Source organism: Phaethon aethereus (genome assembly GCF_964289735.1).
Source record: "Phaethon aethereus genome assembly, chromosome: 8".
Taxonomy (NCBI): Eukaryota; Metazoa; Chordata; class Aves; order Phaethontiformes; family Phaethontidae; genus Phaethon; species Phaethon aethereus.
This window is the reverse complement of record NC_138584.1, coordinates 4,393,174-4,414,933: the sequence shown is the minus strand read 5'-3', so window position 1 is coordinate 4,414,933 and position 21,760 is coordinate 4,393,174. Positions and strand designations below refer to the sequence as shown.

The 21,760-nt window shown below is 42.0% G+C and overlaps 1 protein-coding gene across 1 annotated transcript in view; it reads right to left on the bottom strand.

The window, feature by feature from the left end:
• RABGAP1L (RAB GTPase activating protein 1 like) overlaps positions 1–21,760 on the bottom strand; it is a gene marked incomplete at both ends in the record, with an annotated part of 227,355 nt that overhangs the window by 57,299 nt on the left and 148,296 nt on the right. The window contains one exon of the mRNA XM_082003159.1: positions 5,095–5,223. Within this exon, the coding sequence (XP_081859285.1) occupies positions 5,095–5,223 (129 nt within the window). The remainder of the gene's footprint in view (positions 1–5,094; positions 5,224–21,760) is intronic.

Here is a 21,760-nt window from a genome sequence, read left to right as displayed (position 1 = left end):
TGAGTTCAAAACATGCCTAAACCATGGAATACTACCCAATAATCACCTGCTTCAAAATACAACTATTATTTCTAATTCCTCTGACTTTGTTCACAGTGATTTCCTAACTGGTAAATGATCGAAATTCAGACCTGGTGAGTAATCACCACGGATCACCATCAATTGAATGAGACATTCTCTACCACATTTTATATGCAATTTTCAATTAATAGGAGCTTTTCTCTTCGTACGTGCAGAGCTTTTCTTAAGGGGTGACCAATGCTAACTCTTCTTGTTTTAAGAACAGGATGATAAAACTATTTCCAATGCAGCAGCTTCAAAATCCAAGGGTTAAGTCCTGAACTCATGAGTTCAACTTAAAAGTTTTGAAATTAAGGCGAAAAAACACCAAGTATTTTTTCATTTGCCTTCTCCAGAACAATGTCAGCTAGAGCTAAAGGAAAAAAAAAAAACAGCAAGGAGAGGTGGATTTTTATTACATGCTAAACTCCTGTTTTGTTTTGCAGTAATGTGGGAACAAAATAAAAAGAAATGCTGGAAAAGATATAGCCAGGCTATGAAACCTGGCTGCACCATGATTCTTTTTTCAGATTTTTATGCCTCAGTAATTAGCTTGGAAACCTAAAGAAAACACTCCCTGGCACTTACTGTGTGATACTTACTCTAAAAACATCTGGTGTTTAGTCTACAAATACTAATACAGAAGTCAGAAGCAGCTGAAAGACACACAGTGCCTCATTCAGCAGAAAAAAAACCACGTTTAAGGGTCTTGTTTGGGTTTTTTTGAACCGAACAAGTTTTGCTGCATTCAACAGGACAGATAACTACTCTTCACATAACCTCTGCACTCCCTGGGACCTCTTCTAGTGATGGTTATCAAGACTGTAATTTCCTATTCGAGCATGTCAACTCCTGCAATTATTAGCTCCTGTTTGTAAATAAATACTATGATTACAGTATCTAATTATAGAATCACAGAATAGTTGAGGTTGGAACGGACCTCTGGAGAACATCTTGTCTAAACTACCCCCTTGAAGCAGGTTGCTCAGGGCCAGTTGCATTTTGACTATCTCCGCAGATGGAGGTTCCAAAACCTCCCTGGGCAACCTGTTCCTGTGTCTGGTCATGACCCTGAAGGTAGTAAAAAACCCAAATAGTTTCTAAACATGTATTATTTCATTTTGTGCCCCCTGCCTCTTGTCTGTTCTCTGGACACCACTGAGAAGAGCCTGGCTCCTTGTTCTTTAGTCCCTCCCACCAGGTATTTACGTATGTTGGTAAGATCCCCCTGAGCTTTCTCTGCTCCAGGCTGAACAGCCCCAGCTCTCTTGGTCTCTCTTCACAGGAGATGCTCCAGTCCCTTCATCATCTTCATGGCCCGTCATCAGACTCTCACCATTTTAGCTGTATCTCTCTCATCCTAGGGAGGCCACGCCTGGACACAGTACTCCAGATGCGTCTCGTCGGTGCTGAGTAGAGGAGAAGGATCACTTCCTTGATCTGCTGACAACGCTCCTCCCAGTGCAGCCCAGGATACCACTCGTCTTCTTTGCAGCAAGGGTCCACTGTTGGCTCATGTTTAACTTGGTGTCCGCCAGGACTCCCAGGTCCTTTTCCACCAGGCTGCTTTCCAGCTGGTGGCCCTCAGCAGGTACTGGTGCATGGGGCTGTTCCTCCCAGGTACAGGACCTTGCACTTCCCTTTGCTGAACTTCAATGAAATCTCTGCTGGCTCGTTTCTCCGGCCTGTCAAGGTCCATCTGGATAGCAGCACACCCATCTGGTCTACCAGCCACTCCTCCCAGCTTTGTGTCATCTGCAAACTTGCTGAAGGTGCTCTTCGCTCCATCATTCAGGTCATTAATGAAGAGGCTAAGCAGTACTGGTCACAGTATAAACCTCTGAGGTACAACACTAATGAGTGACCTCCAATCGGACATCGTGCTGCTGATCACAACCCTTTGAAGCTAGCAATTCAGTCAGACTTCAGTTCACCTCACTGTCCACTTATGTAGTCCATACTTCATCAGTTTTCCTATAAGGATGTGATGGGAGACAGTGTCTATACTTGCTGTACTTGAGATAAACAACATCCTCAGCTCTCACCTCATCCACCAAGGCAGTCATCTCATCATAGAAGGCTATCAGGTTGGTTAAGCATGATTTACTCTTCATAAAGCCATGTTGATTTCTCCCAGCCACCTTCTTCATTGTGAGCTGATTTTCTTTTCTGCCTATCAAACAGTTAACGTGCCACCTCCAGTCAGAGGTCACATTCCTGAGATTCAGATTTGGCTCTCTAAGGACATTCTAGTTGGCAAGTGAGAAAAGTTGATCCAAAGAAATAAAAACCGTAAACGTGAAGTCAGTTCAACCCTTGTGTGTTTTAATTTAATGTGGGACATCATGTTAACAGAGTCAGAGCATCACATAATCACTCAGAAGGGATGCGTAACAGAAATACTAAGATCAGTCTGAAAGAAGTATGAATGAAGTGTCTGCACACAAAAGCACCAGAAGAAACGATAGAGAGAACGGGTTACGAGATCGGCATGCGTTGGCAAGCAAGCAAGGACACGAGTGACAGAAGTCAAACTGGCGAACGATGAGAAATGTCTTCCTACATCTAGACCAGAGAGTTGGCACTCTGTTGAGGCGGTACTAGACACGACCAGTCAGAGACCCACAGCAAAGCTACAGCACGTCACCTCTGCCAACAGAAGACAGGCTGGAAGCCACAACCCACCCACAATGAGGAAACAGAGACAAAGGCCAGCAATGACAGGCTGAAGCAAGCAAGCTTTTGAGGAAAAGATCACACCATGAGAACTGTTTGACTCCTAAAGAGTACAAAAACTTTGTCTAAAAGCCAGTTTATTGTCATCAATCAACAGGAACCCAAGAGACACAGCGAGGACTTTATAGCCACTGTCTCTTATCCTCATCACACAGAAGCGATCCTGTCCAGACAGAAGCCTTGGTGTTGGTAAGCACGTGGCTATCAGTATGAGTGGCATCTATGACAGAAGGAGTGCAAGTGAACAAAAGCAGATTTATTTAAAATAAGTATCACCCCCCAGTAAGATCCTGCACTGCGTTTCCTCACATTAAGTTCTTGAGGTCTTACACATTTTCACTGTTTTAAATAGAACATCTTAGGTTCAGAGTTTTCCCTTTTTAGATTTACCTTCCTGACCAAGCTATTAACCCTGACAACAACCTTAACTAAAAGGCTCCGAGTTTCAGAACACTCCTCTCCATGGCCTTAGTTGTTCCGAGCCTAACTATCAAAAGACTGTTCAGAGGACAGTTTAGATCCCCTCCTGCGAGATGTATCTGAATGAGGGAATGAGTTAGCAGAACCCAGCTGTAGTCCTTAGACGGGTGCAGTGCTACTAACACAGCAGACGGTAACTTGCGTCTACTTTGTCCCATCCCCGATATCCCCAGGACTAGGCCCCGAATTCTCCCTCCACTGCAATAATTCCTACTAGTCCTCACGTACTTCTGTGACACGCAGGAGCGTGCCTTGACCCCAGGTCTGCTGTACTCATCCGTGCTTGTCTCTTAAGGGCCAGAATCCGCAATGTGCGAAATCCTGCGTAGGCAGTGGATTCACTGTCAAATCCTTCAGCCGCCTTCCCACTCACGCCGATGAACAGTTCAGGATTTTACACCCGGCTTTTAAAAGGCCCCACGTGCTGAACCCATACACGGGACGACGCACTGAGCACCTGCCTCAAACACATTTCAAAACACTTTCCCAGTAAAACACATCATATAACATACATATCCAATACAAATTAAAAAAATGGTGAAAAATATCATCATGTGGCACACAATATATTGCACAAGGAAGTGAGAAAGGTAGGCCCAAGAAAAACAATAAGTATTTCTTCCAGAAAGTAGCACGAGCACATCTATCTTAACTGCTCATCAGAACGATACACACTGAGTAAACAACATAAACATGATTTTACTTTTATATTAATTTTAAGTCCTTAAATGACTCATTTTCAAAATTCTCCCAAATACCCTCTTTCAGCAGCAGAGCTGAAATCCACATCTGATTTTAATAAAGGCTTTGCACAGATCCTTCTTTCTGGCTGGAATAAACATTAGTATGGCAAGCCCCACTCTTTCACAAGATCAGAGTTTTAACCGGTATGGAAAAAGCCCTTGCTTAATAAACTGTCAAATTAAGCAGCACATAAGGAAATGAATAAATATATTGAGAGAGAGAAAAAAAGGCAGGGCGTTAGAGGAGCATCCTTTCTGACGGGATGTTCTCAGCCCACTGTCGGGCCACACCAAACACATTACCCATCAGTGCTCTCACTCCAAGAAATAAAAAAAGCATTTTTTTCCCAAGATCAAATGTTAAGCCCATCCGTAGCTATACATATTCCAACCAAAAAATGCCCCCCAAAATAGCAGACCTTTCAAACGACAGCTTTATTAACCTCTGTGGCCATTTGCAACAGAAGATTTCCATCCTCAACAACTTACAGTCAGGCTCCTCTAATTTGCCATCATGCATTACAAGCCCGAAACTTGTGCTCCAGTCGCTCAAAGAAGCCTGTCTTTTGACAGCATGGCCGTGGATAGGGTAGAATGTAAAAAGATATTCTGACTTTTTAAGATTGAGATACAAACAAAACTAAGTTTCTATCCCATTGCAATTGTATTACACAGCAGCACTCGGCAAATAAGTATCTTCTGGGCAAAACAAAAATATCTGATCTTTGGTTGTGTGATTAGCATACATTCAATTAATTGGTTTAGTGCAATCATAGTTTATAAATCAATTAATGAATTAGCAAGTTCTGATAATTCAATTCTTTATCACGCATCACTTTTCTATTTTAATTATTAGCTCGTACCAAAGCAAAGAGGGAAAAGCTCAGAGCTTCGCTTTCTTTAAAAATTAAAACTGTGCCTGCGTATGTGTATAAATATACAAACATATATAAAAACTAATAAACTAATTATTTCACTACTTTACTTTCCACATGCTGCTGCCATTCTTAACGCCGCACCTCACTTTTCCTGTAAAAACCCTGGGTGAATGAAAAGAAATTAAGACCATCCTTACCTTAATGTTGCAAGCTTGTTCCATCAGTCTTCTGGCGTTCTCTTCGGCTCTGTACCTCTTGGGCAACTGAACCCTGAAGAATTTTAAAGCTCCTTCAAAATCAGCTTGTAGAAGGTCCTCTTTTGAGGTCTGCAAATAAACACAGGGAACTACCGTAAACACTGAGAACGTGCCTCATGCTCTTTTACTGGATTTGTCATTTACGGAATCCATTCCAAACCACCAATATTCACATTAGCTCAGAAACATCCTCCTCGAATTGAGCTCTCTAACCCGTATCTCACAAAACAGAACAGGCTAAAGCATAGCCACGGAAGCCCAGGCAGAGCAGCACGCTCAGACGACCCTAACACCGTCATGTATTTTATCCCGCAGGGTAAGAAAGGGCTTCTGGCTCAGCCTGTCAAGACGTCACTCAGTGAGGAGAAAAACAAAAACCAAGCAAACAACATAAACCTAGGAGAATTTATATTTTCTAGAGAGCTTGTGCATTAGACCATTGCTGCTTCTCATAAAGCTGCCCTAAAAAGACAACGTATATATAGATATATATGGTTGCAGACACGGACAGCAGAAGCAGAAATGCATGACTCATAAGAGACATCAGCAAGTCAACGTGCAGAAGTCTGTGACACAATTTCCCAAAGAACACCGTGCCAGAAAATGTTTTACATGCTTATTTCTACATCTCTCATAATACTGTACCTCTCAGTGTGGTATCAAGCCTAGCAGGTCAGAAAATTTTAAACATTCAACATTAATCCAGTTCTGCTACTGACGGGGTAACAGGATTCACAGGGACAAATGTATTCATCTCCGGATTTACTACGAACTACACCAAGAGATTTAGCAGATATGAAATACCAAGCCTTGGGATAGTTCCTTTAAAAAGTTCACAGAAACTGAATGTCCAGACAAGACATTTGGGACGTCATCTCCAAAATGTGAATTTCGAGATCTTTAACCCAGAAAGAGTGAAGAAAAATGCGTCCGCGTACAGACTGGTACAATGGAGACGGGCGCTGTGTTATCGCGGAGTTACTGCAAATACCCCAGGAGCAGCACAGGTACCCTTCCTTAAGGTTGATTGTTGAATTAATCGCTCAAGTACCGTCGCCAACGTTTTCACGTGCGCATACTCCACTTCCTCATGCGTAACACCTTTTGTCATTTTTTGCCTTGTTATATGCAGGAGGTATGTTACATACACAGAGTTTCAGAGTTTGACTCTTAATTATATTGTCATCCACTCAAAATCCTTTGTTGTCTCCAATTTCAGACAACGGCTTTCCAGAAAACACACTCCAGCCAAACACAAGAGATCTGGTTCTACACAGGGTGAACTGGGAGAAACTGTGCAGCCTTTGACATGCAAGAGGTGAGGCTCGGTGATACTATTTCTCTTGGGTATTAGATTCATTTTAAATAAATAAAAATAAATGTAATTCTCACTATAATACAGAGAAAATTTTGCTTTTATTTACAAATCCTCCCTACACGCCCTACAAACTAGCATCACTAGTTCATTTACACGAAAATAATTAAATCTACTATGTAAAAGCCCTTCTCAAAGTACAAAAATACTGTTTCCCAAAGCAAACTGAACTTGAATATGGCACTGTAGATATTGGAAGAATGTAACAGTAATACTCAAACCTAGCTTGACATAGGTTTTTCTGCCAAAAAATGCTGCAGCACCCTACCCAGAGGGTCTCACAAAACCAGCAATTTACCCAAACTTTTATTTGGTGGGAGGAGGGAGAAGAGTTTTTGGAGGGATTTTAAATTATGTACCAAACTTGGAACAGCAACAGAAGTCAAGGGGGTATTCTCCATGGTGATCCAGCATCTTTGATAGCGGAGAGCGTGAGCTGACACCAGAGGTGTGCCACCCGAACGCCGATACCATCACTGCTCTGTGCCCAGTCTTTCGTTTTGGGAATGGGCACAGCAGTATCTCCTTTGATTTCCTCAATCAAGAGCCTATAAGCACAATATCTACGTTGTGCATGTTTACCTATCACCCTGTGTATTTTTGGAGAGTATCATACTGTATACCCTACTCGGCACTCCATAGTAGTTTTTGCTGCATTAATCGCAAGAAAAGAGTGAGAAAACTCCAAATACAACTGGAGTAGCTGCAGTGGATCCATTTCCCCACCACTGCAGCATTTTCAAAGCAGACAACTTTCTGTCCTCAAAATCCCAAGTCCTCTCAAGATCTGTTTGAGCCTCCCTTCATTCACAGCCAAAGAAGCTGCTGGGTCATCACTGCAGGGACACAAGAACAGCCGCCTTGAGGATGCTGATGAGAAACGTTTGGCTTTATCACATCTGATTCTGTCCACAACAAAATTTGGCAGGAGGACTCTTTGGCCGAGATTCAATCAGACAAGACCGATGTAGTGTTGACAGAAAGCTGGTGCAGTGGGGTATCTAACGCATCAGACCCGCTCCTGAAGGCAGCTATGGCCAACGCATCCAGTCCCCTCCTCTTCCTCACGCTGTGGCCACCCTCTTCCATCCTCTGGAACCCGGCCCCCAACACAACTCTGTAAAGGGACGCCACCCAACCTGTAGCACCCGATTTTGCCGCTGGTCTTGGTTTTACTCGGAAGGTGCTCAGATACAGGAGTGCTGAAAGACGGGGCAATCTCCAAGACAGGCTGGCCGGTACGTGCTCCAACAGAGTTGGAGGGTGTTTTCAATTAAGACTTCTGGACAGTTGCTCCCAGTAGAAAACTAACAGCAAACACACTTTTTAGCAAAGTTTTAGCATTTTATTAGGAGCTGAGCTATCCTGATTTTAAGCAAGTATTCTTCCTAAAAGTCCTGGCTGGACATTTTTATTTTAATTTTGTATTAGATTCATTTTTCTTAAATTAAGATAATGCACTCAGTGTTTTGGAATTTATTTTAGAAATCAGAGGAGTAAAAAAAAACCTTAAAAATTTAATAATCAACAACTAAATTACCCTGCCAAACTTTAGAAAAGCAGATGTACCTACCCGTTATGTCCATAGCACTTAATTTATCATAGAATCACAGAGTGGTTTGGGTTGGAAGGGACCTTCCAAGGCCATCTAGTCCAACCCCCCTGCCATGAGCAGGGACATCTTCAACTCGAGCAGGTTGCTCAGAGCCCCGTCCAGCCTGACCTGGGATGTTCCCAGGGACGGGGCATCTACCACCTCTGTGGGCAACTTGGGCCAGGGTTTCACCACCCTCATGGTGAAAAATCTCTTCCTTCTATCTAGTCTAAACCTACCCTCTTTTAGTTTAAAGCCATTACCTCTTGTCCTATTGCAATAACTACAAAAAAAGACAGGCAAATATGTCAGAAAAACAGCAATTACATACAAAACATTTAAAGTCAGATTTAATTCTCCTAGGCTATGGCTCAAGTCACTGTTGTAATATTATTTTAACATCCCCCAAACAAATTACTCTCATAAAATTGTAACTATTTTTGAGGTTTCGACCCTGAAAAATCTTTAGTCAATGAAAATCCTGTAAGAATAATGGTGAATCATGGAAATAAGAAAGTTTGTGACAGCGATCGCTGAACTAAGATTATAGTTTACAAAAAATTATAAACCATCACATTGTATAACTTTATAAAATGAGCAGTAGAGCCTATACAGTTCAGCTCTTTTTACCCTGCTGAATATTTTGATTTCATTAAAATAATCTGTTGATCAAAAAATTAGTTTTTTGATCTATTAAAATCACAAGAAATCAAAGTAACCTTTTGAAAGCAACATTAACCAGGTTGCGTACTTTGTGTATTTTCTGCGAACTAACATCTTCAGGGATTGTCTAAAAACCGGGAGCAGCGTAAGAAAGAATGTGTGTCTCTGTGTGTGTATATGCAGTACCAAAAAAATGCAAAAAATAGTAATGTTGGCATCCCAAGACTCACATTTCTTGACACTTTGTGATTTTAATCAATAAATCATAAAGACATCTCAGGAACCTTCTGGCAGCTGTTTGACAGGCAGAGATTTGTAAATTTGTTGGTTCGCATCACTCAGCTTGTGGAACTCATCAACAACTTATTTCACTAAACCATCTGTAAGTTTAACAAACCAATAATTAAAGTTTGGCAGCTGCACTGCATTTTTGTGCACCGAGGGACTTTGGGGCATTTATTATTATTCTAGATGTGATTTTCAAATAATCATGTTTTTGGTTAAAATATATTTTTAGAACTGGGCAAAAGAGGAACTATGACCATAAGATTAACTAAATGTCTCAGTTTGCTTTTTAGGGTTTGGCTAAATATGCCCTCGAATGTCCTTCCCACATCACTTAAGTATTTCAATATATTCATAAAATTATCTTACATGGATTAGTTGAAACTAAGGGAAAGCCCTTTCCCAGAAGTACTAGGGAAGCTTTCAAATCTAAAGGTAAATTTCTGTAAAACTGCAAACGTTCAGAAAACAGGAATGGAATTTGAGGATTTAAATTATGTTTAATTTTGATTTTTTTTTTCTTTAAGTAAATAATGTTACTACTACCTTCCCCAAAATATTTAGGAAATGTGATTAAGACAAAGGACAAAGCCTTGGCTTTTTTCTTTAATTTAATTTCTCTGTCTTCAATTATTAATTCTGCAGTCTCATTTATTACTGACTGTATCAACTAAAACTCCTATTCCCACTTGGGAACTAATACAGCAGAAGAAATTTCAGATCAACCACACTCCTCTTCCTTAATTTAATTCTTCCTCCTTCATACAAACAGATAAGAGTTACTAATTTCCACAGAATTCTATGCATACAATATACGTATTTAGAATTTCTGCAGAACGTCAGCGAGCATGAACTGCCTATTTCACACTTTAAACGAACATGTGTCCGGAACAAGACCAAGTTAAAAGCTGAAAAGAATCTGGCCCTTCTCTACCCCACTATTTAATTTGCTACTGGTAAATTCAAAATGTTTACAAGTGTCCTCCCGCTAATTTTTCAGAACATAATTATTTCATCTGTAACACACACAGATGTGGCCTGAAGTTCTTTTAAGAAGATACGCAATGTAAAATCAAGGTATGTGAACAGTTTTTTCTATCCCGAGAGCCCCTCTTCCACAGGTAGCAGCGACAAGACTGCAACGCTGCACGCCTGTGCACCGTGCAGCCCTTAAAACACGTGCCACGGACCCGACGTCAGGGCAGCGGCTCCAAGAGGATGGAGTTGACCTTCCGCGCTGCCGAGGAGCGCGAGGGTGGATAAACTTGGGATGCAGGCCTGGGAAAGTCTGATGGGTAAAGCTACGCTGCTGCAGTTACGCCGGCACGCGCTTCTAGCGCCATACACCAAAAGACTCCTTTTACTGGCATCGCTTACGCCCACTGCTTTACTGCGAAAGCTATACTGTCAAAAACGTTTTTTCCTGAATAAAATCTGTGCTCTGCATAAAACGGTGTTTGGTACAGAAGCATTACGGAAAAAAAATAGCTTCGGTTTTGTGCGCAATGAGTCGGCATCCATAAATACAGCAATAATCCTGGGTACACCCAGTAGTATCCCTCTACCCCAAATTTCACCATTGTTTGTGTTTTTATACAATATGGCAGGAATTGCTGTAAATACGGCATAATACGGCAGTATCTTGGGTACACCCAGTAGTGTACAGCAATAATCTTGGGTACACCCAGTAGTATCCTTCTACCCAAAATTTCACCACTTTTTGTGTTTTTATACGTAGCTCCAGACTTAACATAGATAGTGTTCATTCTGCCACATAAAATACTGATGAATGCAGATAAATGCAAACACAACATCTACTAGCTTCATCCACCAATGGTCATCCCAAAGGAGAGAAACCCACACAGAACAAGTGCTCTTTCCCTCGCCCATCAGCGCAGTTACCTGATGCAGTGAGTAAGTGATCTGAATTTTTCTAAGGCTGGCATAAAGCTTATAGATGATATTTCTCACATAATGGCATATATTCTGTCCTAGGCATTTATTCCCCAAACCACGGCAGAGAGAGAATCTTATGCATGTAAGAAAGAATACGGAGCTTAATTTTATGGAACAGCGAGGTTTTGAAGTATCTTTAGTTCTGCTTCAAGTACAAATTCTTGATCCTCAGAGATTTCTCATTTTTAAAAAATCTGAAACACAGTCTCTCCTCCTCTACGGAAGGGGCATATGTCAAAAGGGATGTATGTCAGAAGAGGTATATTCAGCTAATAAACCCTGACAGTAAATCACATTGACTCCACAAGTCAAGACTCTCTAATAAGACAAGCATTATTTCTATTGTTTTTCCTTTCCTTTTTTTTTCCCTTCTTTTTTTAATAAAGAGTATTATATCATTCAGCAAAGCTAAGCTGCCTGGGTAATGAAGTATGCTAAATTTCCTGCTATTCTCCATCTGGAGGGCCAGATACAAAGCCTGATAAGCCAAGTGAAAAAGAGCTTAGTGGGTTTGTCTCTGCTTTCCTTCGAGCTCATCACAAAACAATTCAGAATGATTTGGCAGTCCTTGCCCCCGCGACCATCAGCAGGACGGGTTGGATGAGTGTTTAGGTGCACTTGGAGCTTACACGTACAACAGATTCAACTAGGTGTTTTTAGCCACCGTACCCAATTCCACAAGTGACTGTAGCTATCCAAATTCATCCGCACTTTACAACTAACCAGAGAGTTTGTGATTTTTGTGTTATTTTTATCTAACACCTCGCAGCGCAGGAACACGCTGGTTCAACCGCCCACTTTTTTTTTTTTTTTTTTTAGCACCGAATATCTTGCAACACACTGAGCACATTCATTTCTGTGAGTGCACTGCAGAACATGGGAGACAGGTTTCAGGAGCACAACGAAAATGCTAGCCAGGCCACTGCCTCTAACTACAATAGGACTGCACAAGGTCCTAAAAAAAAAAAAAAAAAAAAGGAAATTTTTCCCACTCGGGAATGGGTTGGGATCCGCAGAGAACTGTCTTCACATGCAGCACGTAAAAAGGACATTCTGGTGTACGAAGCCATCGACCAAGTGTACCTCTGGGCTGCAGCAGGTTTAGCTACAGTAGCCCAGGGCAGACTCAGCTTGGGCAAGGTACTGACTTGGGGATTCGCCACTGTGCGGTGGGTTTGAGTCTGCTTTGTACAGCAGCAGCAATGATGAAAGCGTACTTCTCTGTACCGAAACACCCCACACCAATGTCAGCCCATTTCACATACGGACGTCACTTGCTATGATGGATAAAGCCACCTTTAACAATTTATTTCCCAGATAATTCTGCACACGTATTTTGATTTTACATAGTGTCAACTGCCTTTTCAAAATCAAACACAGAAACAGTAGGAACCCAAAATATAGCTTGAATTTTTATGAATGCTTAAAACTAACCTTTGATGTCACAAGTGTAAAATCTGAAATGCTGAGCATTATTGCACTTTCCATCAGTATCCAGAAGTAGACAGGGCATGCTGCTTATCTGGAATCATTACAGGACTGAGAACAAAAGCATTCATGGCTTTAGAAAAGATCGGGTTTTTACAACGCAGCACTGGTTGTGAACCCTTCAAGCTAGTTAAAGGAGTGGCACCCATCCCCATTAGCAGGACCAGCGTCCAGCCCTCCCGAGCTAACACGGAAAAGAAAGACTCGGTGCTTAGGAGGTGGATTATGAGAAGCCTCCATTCAGTGTTAAGGAATCCTGGGGTGGGGGGGAAGCAGGTCTGAGAGGAGAGATGGCAAATTTGCAGTGAATTAATTTCAAGAAAATGGGATCTCACCGCAAGCAGCCGAGGCACAAACAGGCGATGCCCCATCCCCAGAAGTTCCAGCACCCGGCACGCATACTCATTCACCAGCTTGCTTCTCTCGTCATGCATGTCCTGGGACTTTTTGACAGGGGGTGTGAGCTTGGCAGCAGGGGTTTTGCAAGGCACCCCTTCTTCCATGAGCAGTAAGTAGGAAGGATCCAGAGTGAGAAGAACAGGCTTTGAACCGCAATTGCGAAAAGTGCGAGATTAGGAGAGCCAGCCTCAGATCTCTGGAACGGGCTCGGATGGCCGCCTACAGCAACGCCCGCCCGTCTCTCAGAAAGAGAAAAGCATCTTTGCTAAGAATCAAGGCAAAATATGATCCACCGTGCCGGCTCAGCCAGAGTCCAAAGTAGATTTGAAAAACAAACCAGAGAAAACATGGATCTAAAAATGTACCTAAAAAGCAGGAAAATGGCAGAAAACGAGCGCAGGAAAGCTCGGATGGGAGAAAAGCAACGGAGAGCTTTCAGGGCTCAGTGCCTGGGGATGTGTGTGCCGGCAGGCAGCAGCGGCAGTAAGAGCAATAAAGCCAGGGCAGTCCTGGAGCTGCGAAGAGAAAAGGATGAGCTCATTGCAATCTCTGATTCGTGACAAGCGTGGCGGCTGCCGCTGCTGCCTCTCGCTGTGAATCAGTAATGAAGGGGTAGGCAAGGAGGGGGCTGGGAGGGGGGTGACGGAGCACGCAGAGAGCCTCTCGGGGGAGAATGCCGTAATAAGAAGCCAATAGTGAGCGGCTGGACAGCTGAGCTCCCCTCCCCGTCTACCCTCCATCAATTCAGCCGGGCTGGGGTTTGCTGCTAAGCCCAGGCTTACGGCATCCGAACTGCATCCTCCAGCACTCGCGGGTTCGAAGAAACCGGCCTGGCCTGCCAGCCCGTGTAATGATACGTGTTCCATCTGCTGCTGAGTAACGCACACACGGAGCCGGCGCGCCCCGGAGACGGGCAGGAGACCCTCATCCCTCCCGGGTGATGAACGGGAGAGGGGCAAGGACGTCGTGACGGACTGCTGGTGAGGAGCGCGCAGCAGGCAGCTCCCGAGAAGCCACAGCCCATCTTTGCACAGCTCGTGCAGGACTGAATTAAAGAATTTAAATAACGACCATTTTCAGCGCTGTCTTGTCAGGAGGCATTTCTGAATCTGGAGACGGTGGGCAGGGAGGGAATGATGTCAGCACATGCACCTGAATTGATTCTAGAAATTAACCGCACATTTGTAAGGAAAATGCTATGATGTCACACCTTAAATTGCCTCGCACCGCTCCTGTGCAAGGAACAGGCCAGGTGCCTCTGCCATCTGGGTAAAGACAGCCTGGCAGGTATTGCTTCATTTCATGGGTCTGCATTTTAGAAAGCCTGTTTTTATGCTGCTTCATTTTTCAACTACCTAATTATAAAATGGGCTATGTAACAGAACACTACACATTTCCCATCGGAGCAGACATTAACGTTCCGAACGTGTCCAATGCACAGAAAGGCGGTAACTTAAAATATCACGAGGGTATCTATGGATCTGAAACACATTAATTGCAAACACCTCTGCAAATGCCTGGTTAAGCTCTAAACATCGTTTGTCCAACACGTCAAGAAAAAATGTATTTACTTAAAATACTAATGCCAAGTAAAAATCCCTAGCATGAGGTTACTGAATTGAAATAATAAACACATTCCTGAGTAGTTAAAATACAAAAATAATTTTAATTTACCATGAATAAGCCTAGATAAGTACTACAAAAAGCAGAGAAAAATTAGAAAAATAAATGAACTGCATTCAGGCTGATACACCACCCACAGTGGACTCTTCTCAAATACTAGTAAATTTTCTTGGGTAAGGATTTTTTTTTTTTAAAACACGACATTATTACAAAAAATAGCCCCATCCACACAGGTCACCTTGGTTCATGGTGTCACATGAACCAGGTGGGAAAATGGTTAAAGCAGAGCCAGCAGAAGTCATAGGTCAAAGATGACAGATGACCACAATGAGGCTTCAACAATTTATCCTCTGGTGATATGGGATTTAAGTCAACTAAAGCACCTGCAAAATTTCTGCAGTATTGCATGGAATTGAATACAGGTGACTCATGCTGGTCTTGTGAAAACTCATTCAAGTATCTCAGGTTGTGAAACACTAATTTGCAGATTAAAACATTCCGCATGGCCTAATCCACAGAGCAGGGTTCTGACTAGGCTGAGATCAGGGGTATTTACTGTGGTCCTCTTCAGGAGAAGCTACGCACAACTCTCGTAAGAAAAAAGAAACCATAACCAACACACATTTCACTCCAGTTTAAGATTATAGTGAAGACTGTGATGGGAATTCTCCTATACTTTCCAAACTCCCTCAGCATGCAGTTCCAGAGATTCTGGTTTATTATCTATTTTGTAATAACCAAACGTGTATAGGAAAACACCGATCCGTTATCCATCGCAGGTTAAATCACCAGCTTACCAGGCTGCATGGTTGTAGGGTGAAAGGGTTTAAAGGAAAGGAAGTAGCGTTTCATATTTCTTCGGAATTTTTAAAATGTTTACATCCAATTTAAACACAGGCTGGTAAGCATGATAATTCTACAGACATTAGGTACTATCTTCCACATGCGAGTGCAAACATTAAAAAAGAAGAAATAAGAGCATTGTACTGTGTGTATTGGGCAGCAAGGTACAGAACTGAGTAGAGGCACAGAGGTGAATTGGCAGAGTCACTGGTGACTTGTGGGCGAAACAGGCAAAAGGACTGATAATTCAGAGGATCATCCATGTAAAAAGCCTTAAAATTCTTCCTTGCATATATCAGACTTTAATAAGCTAATAGCTAACTCTCATCCTTATAAAAATTCAGATTTGGCTCATTTTGGGTGAGCTCTGGGCTGATGAAAAATGGAATGAAGCAATTATTAAATAAAGTCTTCAATTCTAGAAATTTATAATAGAATCCCATAGTTAGAGGCTAAAACCAGATGAATTCAGGTTAGAAATACAGTACAAATTTTTAGGAATGAGAAAAATTAACTACAGGATTAGCTTCCCAAGAGATGTGGTCTACTACCATCATTACGATTTTTACATCAGGCCTGGATTTCTTATTTAAAAAGAGGTTTATAAAATCTGAAAAATTCCAAGGCTTGACAAAAAAACCCTTATCAGTCGAAATCCAATCACACAGCATAGCAGTGCACTGTCATTCAGATTTGCAGTTTGAAGCTTTTTACACTCTCTATCATTCTGAGACACTTCTATATCCTAACCAAATACCTCATCTTATTTTTATCCACGTCTGACCAGGAACTGTGATTTTTCCTTCAGGTAGACTTCACTACTCTTGTCCATGCCATTAGATGACTGTCCTGTATTATTCAGAAGGGCCTGACTGAAGTCAGCTTAAAACCGAAAAATGGCCCAAAAGGCAGTAACGTGCACACTAAGTAGAATGTCATAGGGTAAACAGGTATTACTCACGCTTTGATTGCCATGTCATAGACTACCTGGTCTTCACATACAGTTAAATTCTGTTTCTGGCCTTCCTATCCATGAAACTGCTGTTTGCTCACATGGTATCGATGCAGTTAAGACCTGCTCAGATGTACACAGCTGAGGTCCACTGAACTCAGAAGTGGCTAATGGCAAAATATTCTCTAAGCAAATAAAATCGTATAGAATATGACTTGAAATTATCTATATTTTCTGAATTCTGTAGCAAGATACCAAGGATCTTGATGGGGAGTCCTTTATAAATGTCTGTACGTTAAATTATACCGAATTAGAAGACCATATGGAACACTATACAACATAAATATCTATATATGTATATGTATCTACACATACACATATGTATATAAAAACTGAGAAAATATGTGGGGAAGGCTTATGGGATTCCAAGAAAAATGATGGGTTTCTAGCTATCATTGTATGACGGTCAAAGGGGGAGTTTTGTTCTTCTTGTACTGTTTTCTATAGGGAAAAAAGTATGTGCCATCATGACTATGGCAGCTTCTATCTTTCATATTTTGCCAGAGTACACAAAGCCTGAACACAAATGTGTTCATTTTAGGTGCTCGTACTGGTTTAGTTCCCAGATAACAGTGTTCTCACTTGCATGTTTAACAGGGCATGACAACTTGCTGTAGAACAGGCAATGTGCCCACCTTCATAATTTTAAAATTATGACCCTATATGAACACTATAGCTGTCTTTCTCCCCGCTTTCCTCTGCCTGCCCACATTCTCCCTGTACGAGCAGCCCAGCCTTCCGTGTCCTCCCTCTGCCCCAGTCTTTCCTGCAAAAGCACCCCCGTCTCGCCTCTCATCCTGCGTGACAAGAATATCAAATTTTTAGGATAATGTAATGAAAGGTCAGTACAGAGATAAACTAAACATTTTCGTAACTGCTATATCAATTGCTAATTGATCTATGCCTATGTATGATAACATCTCTCTCTTCTATGTCAACTGTTAAAAAATTGCCTTTAACGTTTATAGTGGCAAAAATTACTGACTTTGAAAAGCTGAAGAGAATCTAAAACTGGAAGAACAAAGAAGAAAGTTCTCTTTCAAGTTTATTGCTATAAAAGGATAAGAAAAATTCTGCACCAGAACAACTCTGAAAATCCATACAAATTATATCATGCCCACAGTAAGAGCTTCACCTCTTACCGTACCAGAAATTACTTTGTCCTTTCTGTTCTTCAGGTCTAACCATAACTCTGTAATCTGGTGAAGTTTTATTTAGTGAAGTTTACATATTTGTCATTATTAGGGAGAATACGGTAAAACAATTAATTTTCATAGAATCATAGAATGGTTTGGGTGGGAAGGGACCTTTCAAGGCCATCTAGTCCAACCCCCCTGCCATGAGCAGGGACATCTTCAACTCCATCAAGTTGCTCAGAGCCCCGTCCAGCCTGACCTGGGATGTTCCCAGGGATGGGGCATCTACCACCTCTCTGGGCAACCTGGGCCAGGGTTTCACCACCCTCATGGTCAAAAATTTCTTCCTTAGACCTAGTCTAAATTTACCCTCTTTTACTTTAAAACTATTTCCCCTTGTCCTATTGCTACAGGCCCTGCTGAAAAGCCTGTCCCCATCTTTCTTCTAAGCCCCCTCTCAGCCCTGTCAGGCTGCAGTAAGGTCTCCCCGGAGCCTCAGCTCCAGGCTGAGCCCCCCCAGCTCTCCCAGCCTGTCCTCCCAGCAGAGCTGTTCCAGCCCTCGGAGCTTCGCTGGGGCCTCCTCTGGCCCCACTCCAGCAGGTCCGTGTCTCTCCTGTGCCGAGGGCTCCAGAGCTGGATGCAGCACTGCAGGGGGGTCTCCCCAGAGCGGGGCAGAGGGGCAGAACCCCCTCCCTCGCCCTGCTGGCCATGCGGCTTTGGGTGCAGCCCAGGACACGGTTGGCCTTCTGGGCTGCCAGCGCACATTATCGGTTCATGTCCAGCTTTTCATCCTGCCCCTGTCCTTCTGGGCAGGGCTGCTCTCCATCCCTTCATCCCCAGCCTGTGCTGATACCGGGGGTTGCCTCGACACAGGGGCAGGACCCTGCCCTTGGCCTTGTTGAACCTCATGAGGTTCACAGGGGCCCATTCCTCGAGCTTGTCCAGGTCCCTCTGGATGGCCTCTCTACTATTGCAATCACAGGCTTGTTCTTAAATGGCTTGGAAAAGAGGGTGAATCTTTAGGTGACAACATCTGCAAATGCTACTAAATTATTCAGGGCTTTAAAGATGGGCTTACAGCGAAGAACTGCAGAAGGACCGTAAGAGACTGAATGACTGGGCAATAGTACGGTAAATGAAAGTCAATGTAGATAAAAATAATTGATGCATATGGGGAACAGTATCAATTTCACAAATAAATGATAGACTCTGAGTTGTCAGTTGCTAGTCAGGAATGAATCTTGGAGTCACTGTGGACAGTTTTTCATGAAAATATATGAGCTCAGTGCACAGCAGAGGTCAACAAAATACATCAGATGGTAGGAATTCATAGGAAAGGAATAGAGATCTAAACAGTGAATGGCCTTATTCTACAGTGTAACTGCATAATATGTTTTCATCTTTGCTATTGCGCATTATTCTGGTCCTGCCATCTCAAAAAGGAGGTAATAGAGACAGAAAAGTATACAGCGAGGGAATAAAGCTCATCAGAGGCTTCCAAATGCGGAGACAAAAGATAGACTAAGATTATTAAGGCTGGAAAACAGGCAGTTGAGGGATATGGTAGACCTGTGAAATCATGGGTGGAGTGGAGAAAGTGGAGAGGTACCAAGGAAAATGCCTTCCAACAACCCGAACCTCACATGAAACTCAGAGGTGACAGGTTCAAAAGCAAACAAAATGAAGCACATCTTCACACAACCCATAATTAAGGTGAGCAAATCTCTGTGGCTACTAGTTTACATGTGTTCAAAAAGTTACTGGACAAACCCATGGAATAACAACCCCACACAGAGCTGTTACACATTAGAATACTACTTTCTTAGAGAGCCTCCAAGACACAAATTGCCAGAGGAAAAAGGAGTATTATGGCCCTGTTCTTACAGTCTTCCCTGTGTGTCCACTGTTGGCAACAAGATACTGGGCTAGATAAGCCTGTAAGTGTGATGTGGAATGACTCTTTTCATGGTTTTATTTATTTCAATTACATACTTAAGAAAAAAATTTCCCACAGAATTACAAGATTTGCTAGGTACATGAGTCGTATACAGGATATTGGGGAAAAAAAAAAAAGTATGAGAACTATATGTAGTCTTGAAAACACCATCTCCAGTTTCCAATATCTAGAAATTATGAACAGACAGTATAATGGGGAATTGGCATTAATATATAAATCAGAGTTCAGTGCTGCTAAAGAAACACACTCCAACAAATTTTATGCTTTCTCTGCTTTCAATCTTCTGTTCCTTTAAAAAGAGAACACCTCTTCTACCTCAAAATTAAAAATTTATGGTCAACATTCAGCTAATAGAAACAGAACTGATCTTAGGTGTGAGGAGGACATCAAATGGGCTAAGAAACTAGTCAGTACAGAATGGATTTTTAGCATGCAAATAAAGCTGGACGTTTAAAAATAGAAAGCTGGTTATATTGGGGATAGAAAATCAATGGTCTGGAAGTTGGTTGATTCTTGACATTTTCCGGTACAGATTTCTCTTTCTAAAGATATAATCTCCCACAAGTCACCGAGTGCTGGTTTTTTTTTTGTGGTAGGGAGGAGTGGGGTTGCGTGGGGGAATTCTTCAGCGCAGCAAAACCTACAGTTTAAGGTCCTCCTTGATTTAGGAACCAGAAATGTAAAAGCAGTGATGTGAGAGCCTCTTAAAAAGTGAACTTCTTGTCCTCTGCCTAATGGAGAAGACCTCGAAAAGACAACAGTTGGTTCTGATCTCTAGCACCAAAGAGTTAGGATCCGCTTCTGTACCAAAAGCTTCAGGGCTGATCCTGGGATCAGCTACATAAAGAAGCTATTAAAAAAAAAGGTATAAAGGGCAACATCTATTTTGTCTTCAATTCTAATGTGGACACTTCTTTTTTATCTTGAAAAGAGTCTTTTGAGGATTTAAAGCACTTAGAGAGTGGACTAAACCAGTTCACTGAGAATCAAAAGCAGTTTAGGTTGGAAAGGAACCCTGTATGTCACTTCATGCAACCTCTGGCTTAAAGCAGTGCTAATTTAAAAATCAGTTCAGGCTCCTCCAGCCACTGCAAAGAGTGATGGTATGCAGAGAATGAAACAGCAGTTTTAGCTCTTGAAGACATAGCCCAAGCTCCGTTGCCTACACACTCCGTGCACTTTTCATGTGATGCCTCTCAAAAAGTTACAATAATTATCACAATTTCATCCCCAACTGAAAGCCAATTCACGTTTTTTAATTGTGTGCACTGACGGCACGCAGGTTTTATCTAACGTAAAACGTAAGCACCTGTCCAGTCTTCATTCACATCAGATTCGTATTTCAGTAAGATATGGAAGAATTCGGTGGTTCAACTTAACTATTCCTCTTACACTGCTTGTTTTCATCTGACTGATAAAATTTATTTCATTACTTGCTGTTATGATTTGAACCCTCTGGCTTTTTCCTTGTTTGTTTTCTTAGAAGACTATGCTACTAGTGCCCCAGGCTCGGTAGCGGCAAGTGGTAATTTCAGAAGCAGGTGATAAAGGGAGGCATAATCTCAAGGGATGTCACGTCGGTCACTTTGGTTTACACTGCAAGCCACACAGCTCCCTGAGGGAATTCCCTATGAGCAGCAGGATGGAAGGTGCACAAAAATGGATGACTGCTCTGCCTATTTTGGGTATGTCCACTTCTCATGAGCATAAATTTTTGAGCTTTGCCTTTAACACAGAAGAAAGTTTCAGATCGAATTTTAAAGTTCTGGGTTGGTGCAAGTGGTAATTCAGGATATAAGTGATGGACAAAACCTGACAGAGGTTGCTCAGGTGTCTATCCAAAGAAGACAATGTCTTGAAAGTGAAAAAGGAAAACCTACAATTCACTGTATGTTCATTAATACGTGAAATGTAAATGTATACAGAAACACAGTGTAATTTTTTTCAAAATTTTTGTACTCTTACACAAATCCACATCTAAGGTGGTGAAATAGTATTTGTTGGGCCCTCTGGTTAGTCATGAATACTATTTCATACAAAACATAAGAGAACAATACAATCCTCGCAGTTATCAGATAAAGCAGATTTTTTTAGAAATAAGGAAATACAACATTAGTACAGAAAACATAGTGTGACCTCTCAAAGATCCAGTCATTCACCTCTAAAAAGATTAATGAACAATTGAGGAGGTGCAGAAGAGAGCTACTAAGAAGCTCGAGAGTTCAAGAACATGAAGAATATTGGTTTATTTAGTAAACACTACGAATGGTACCTG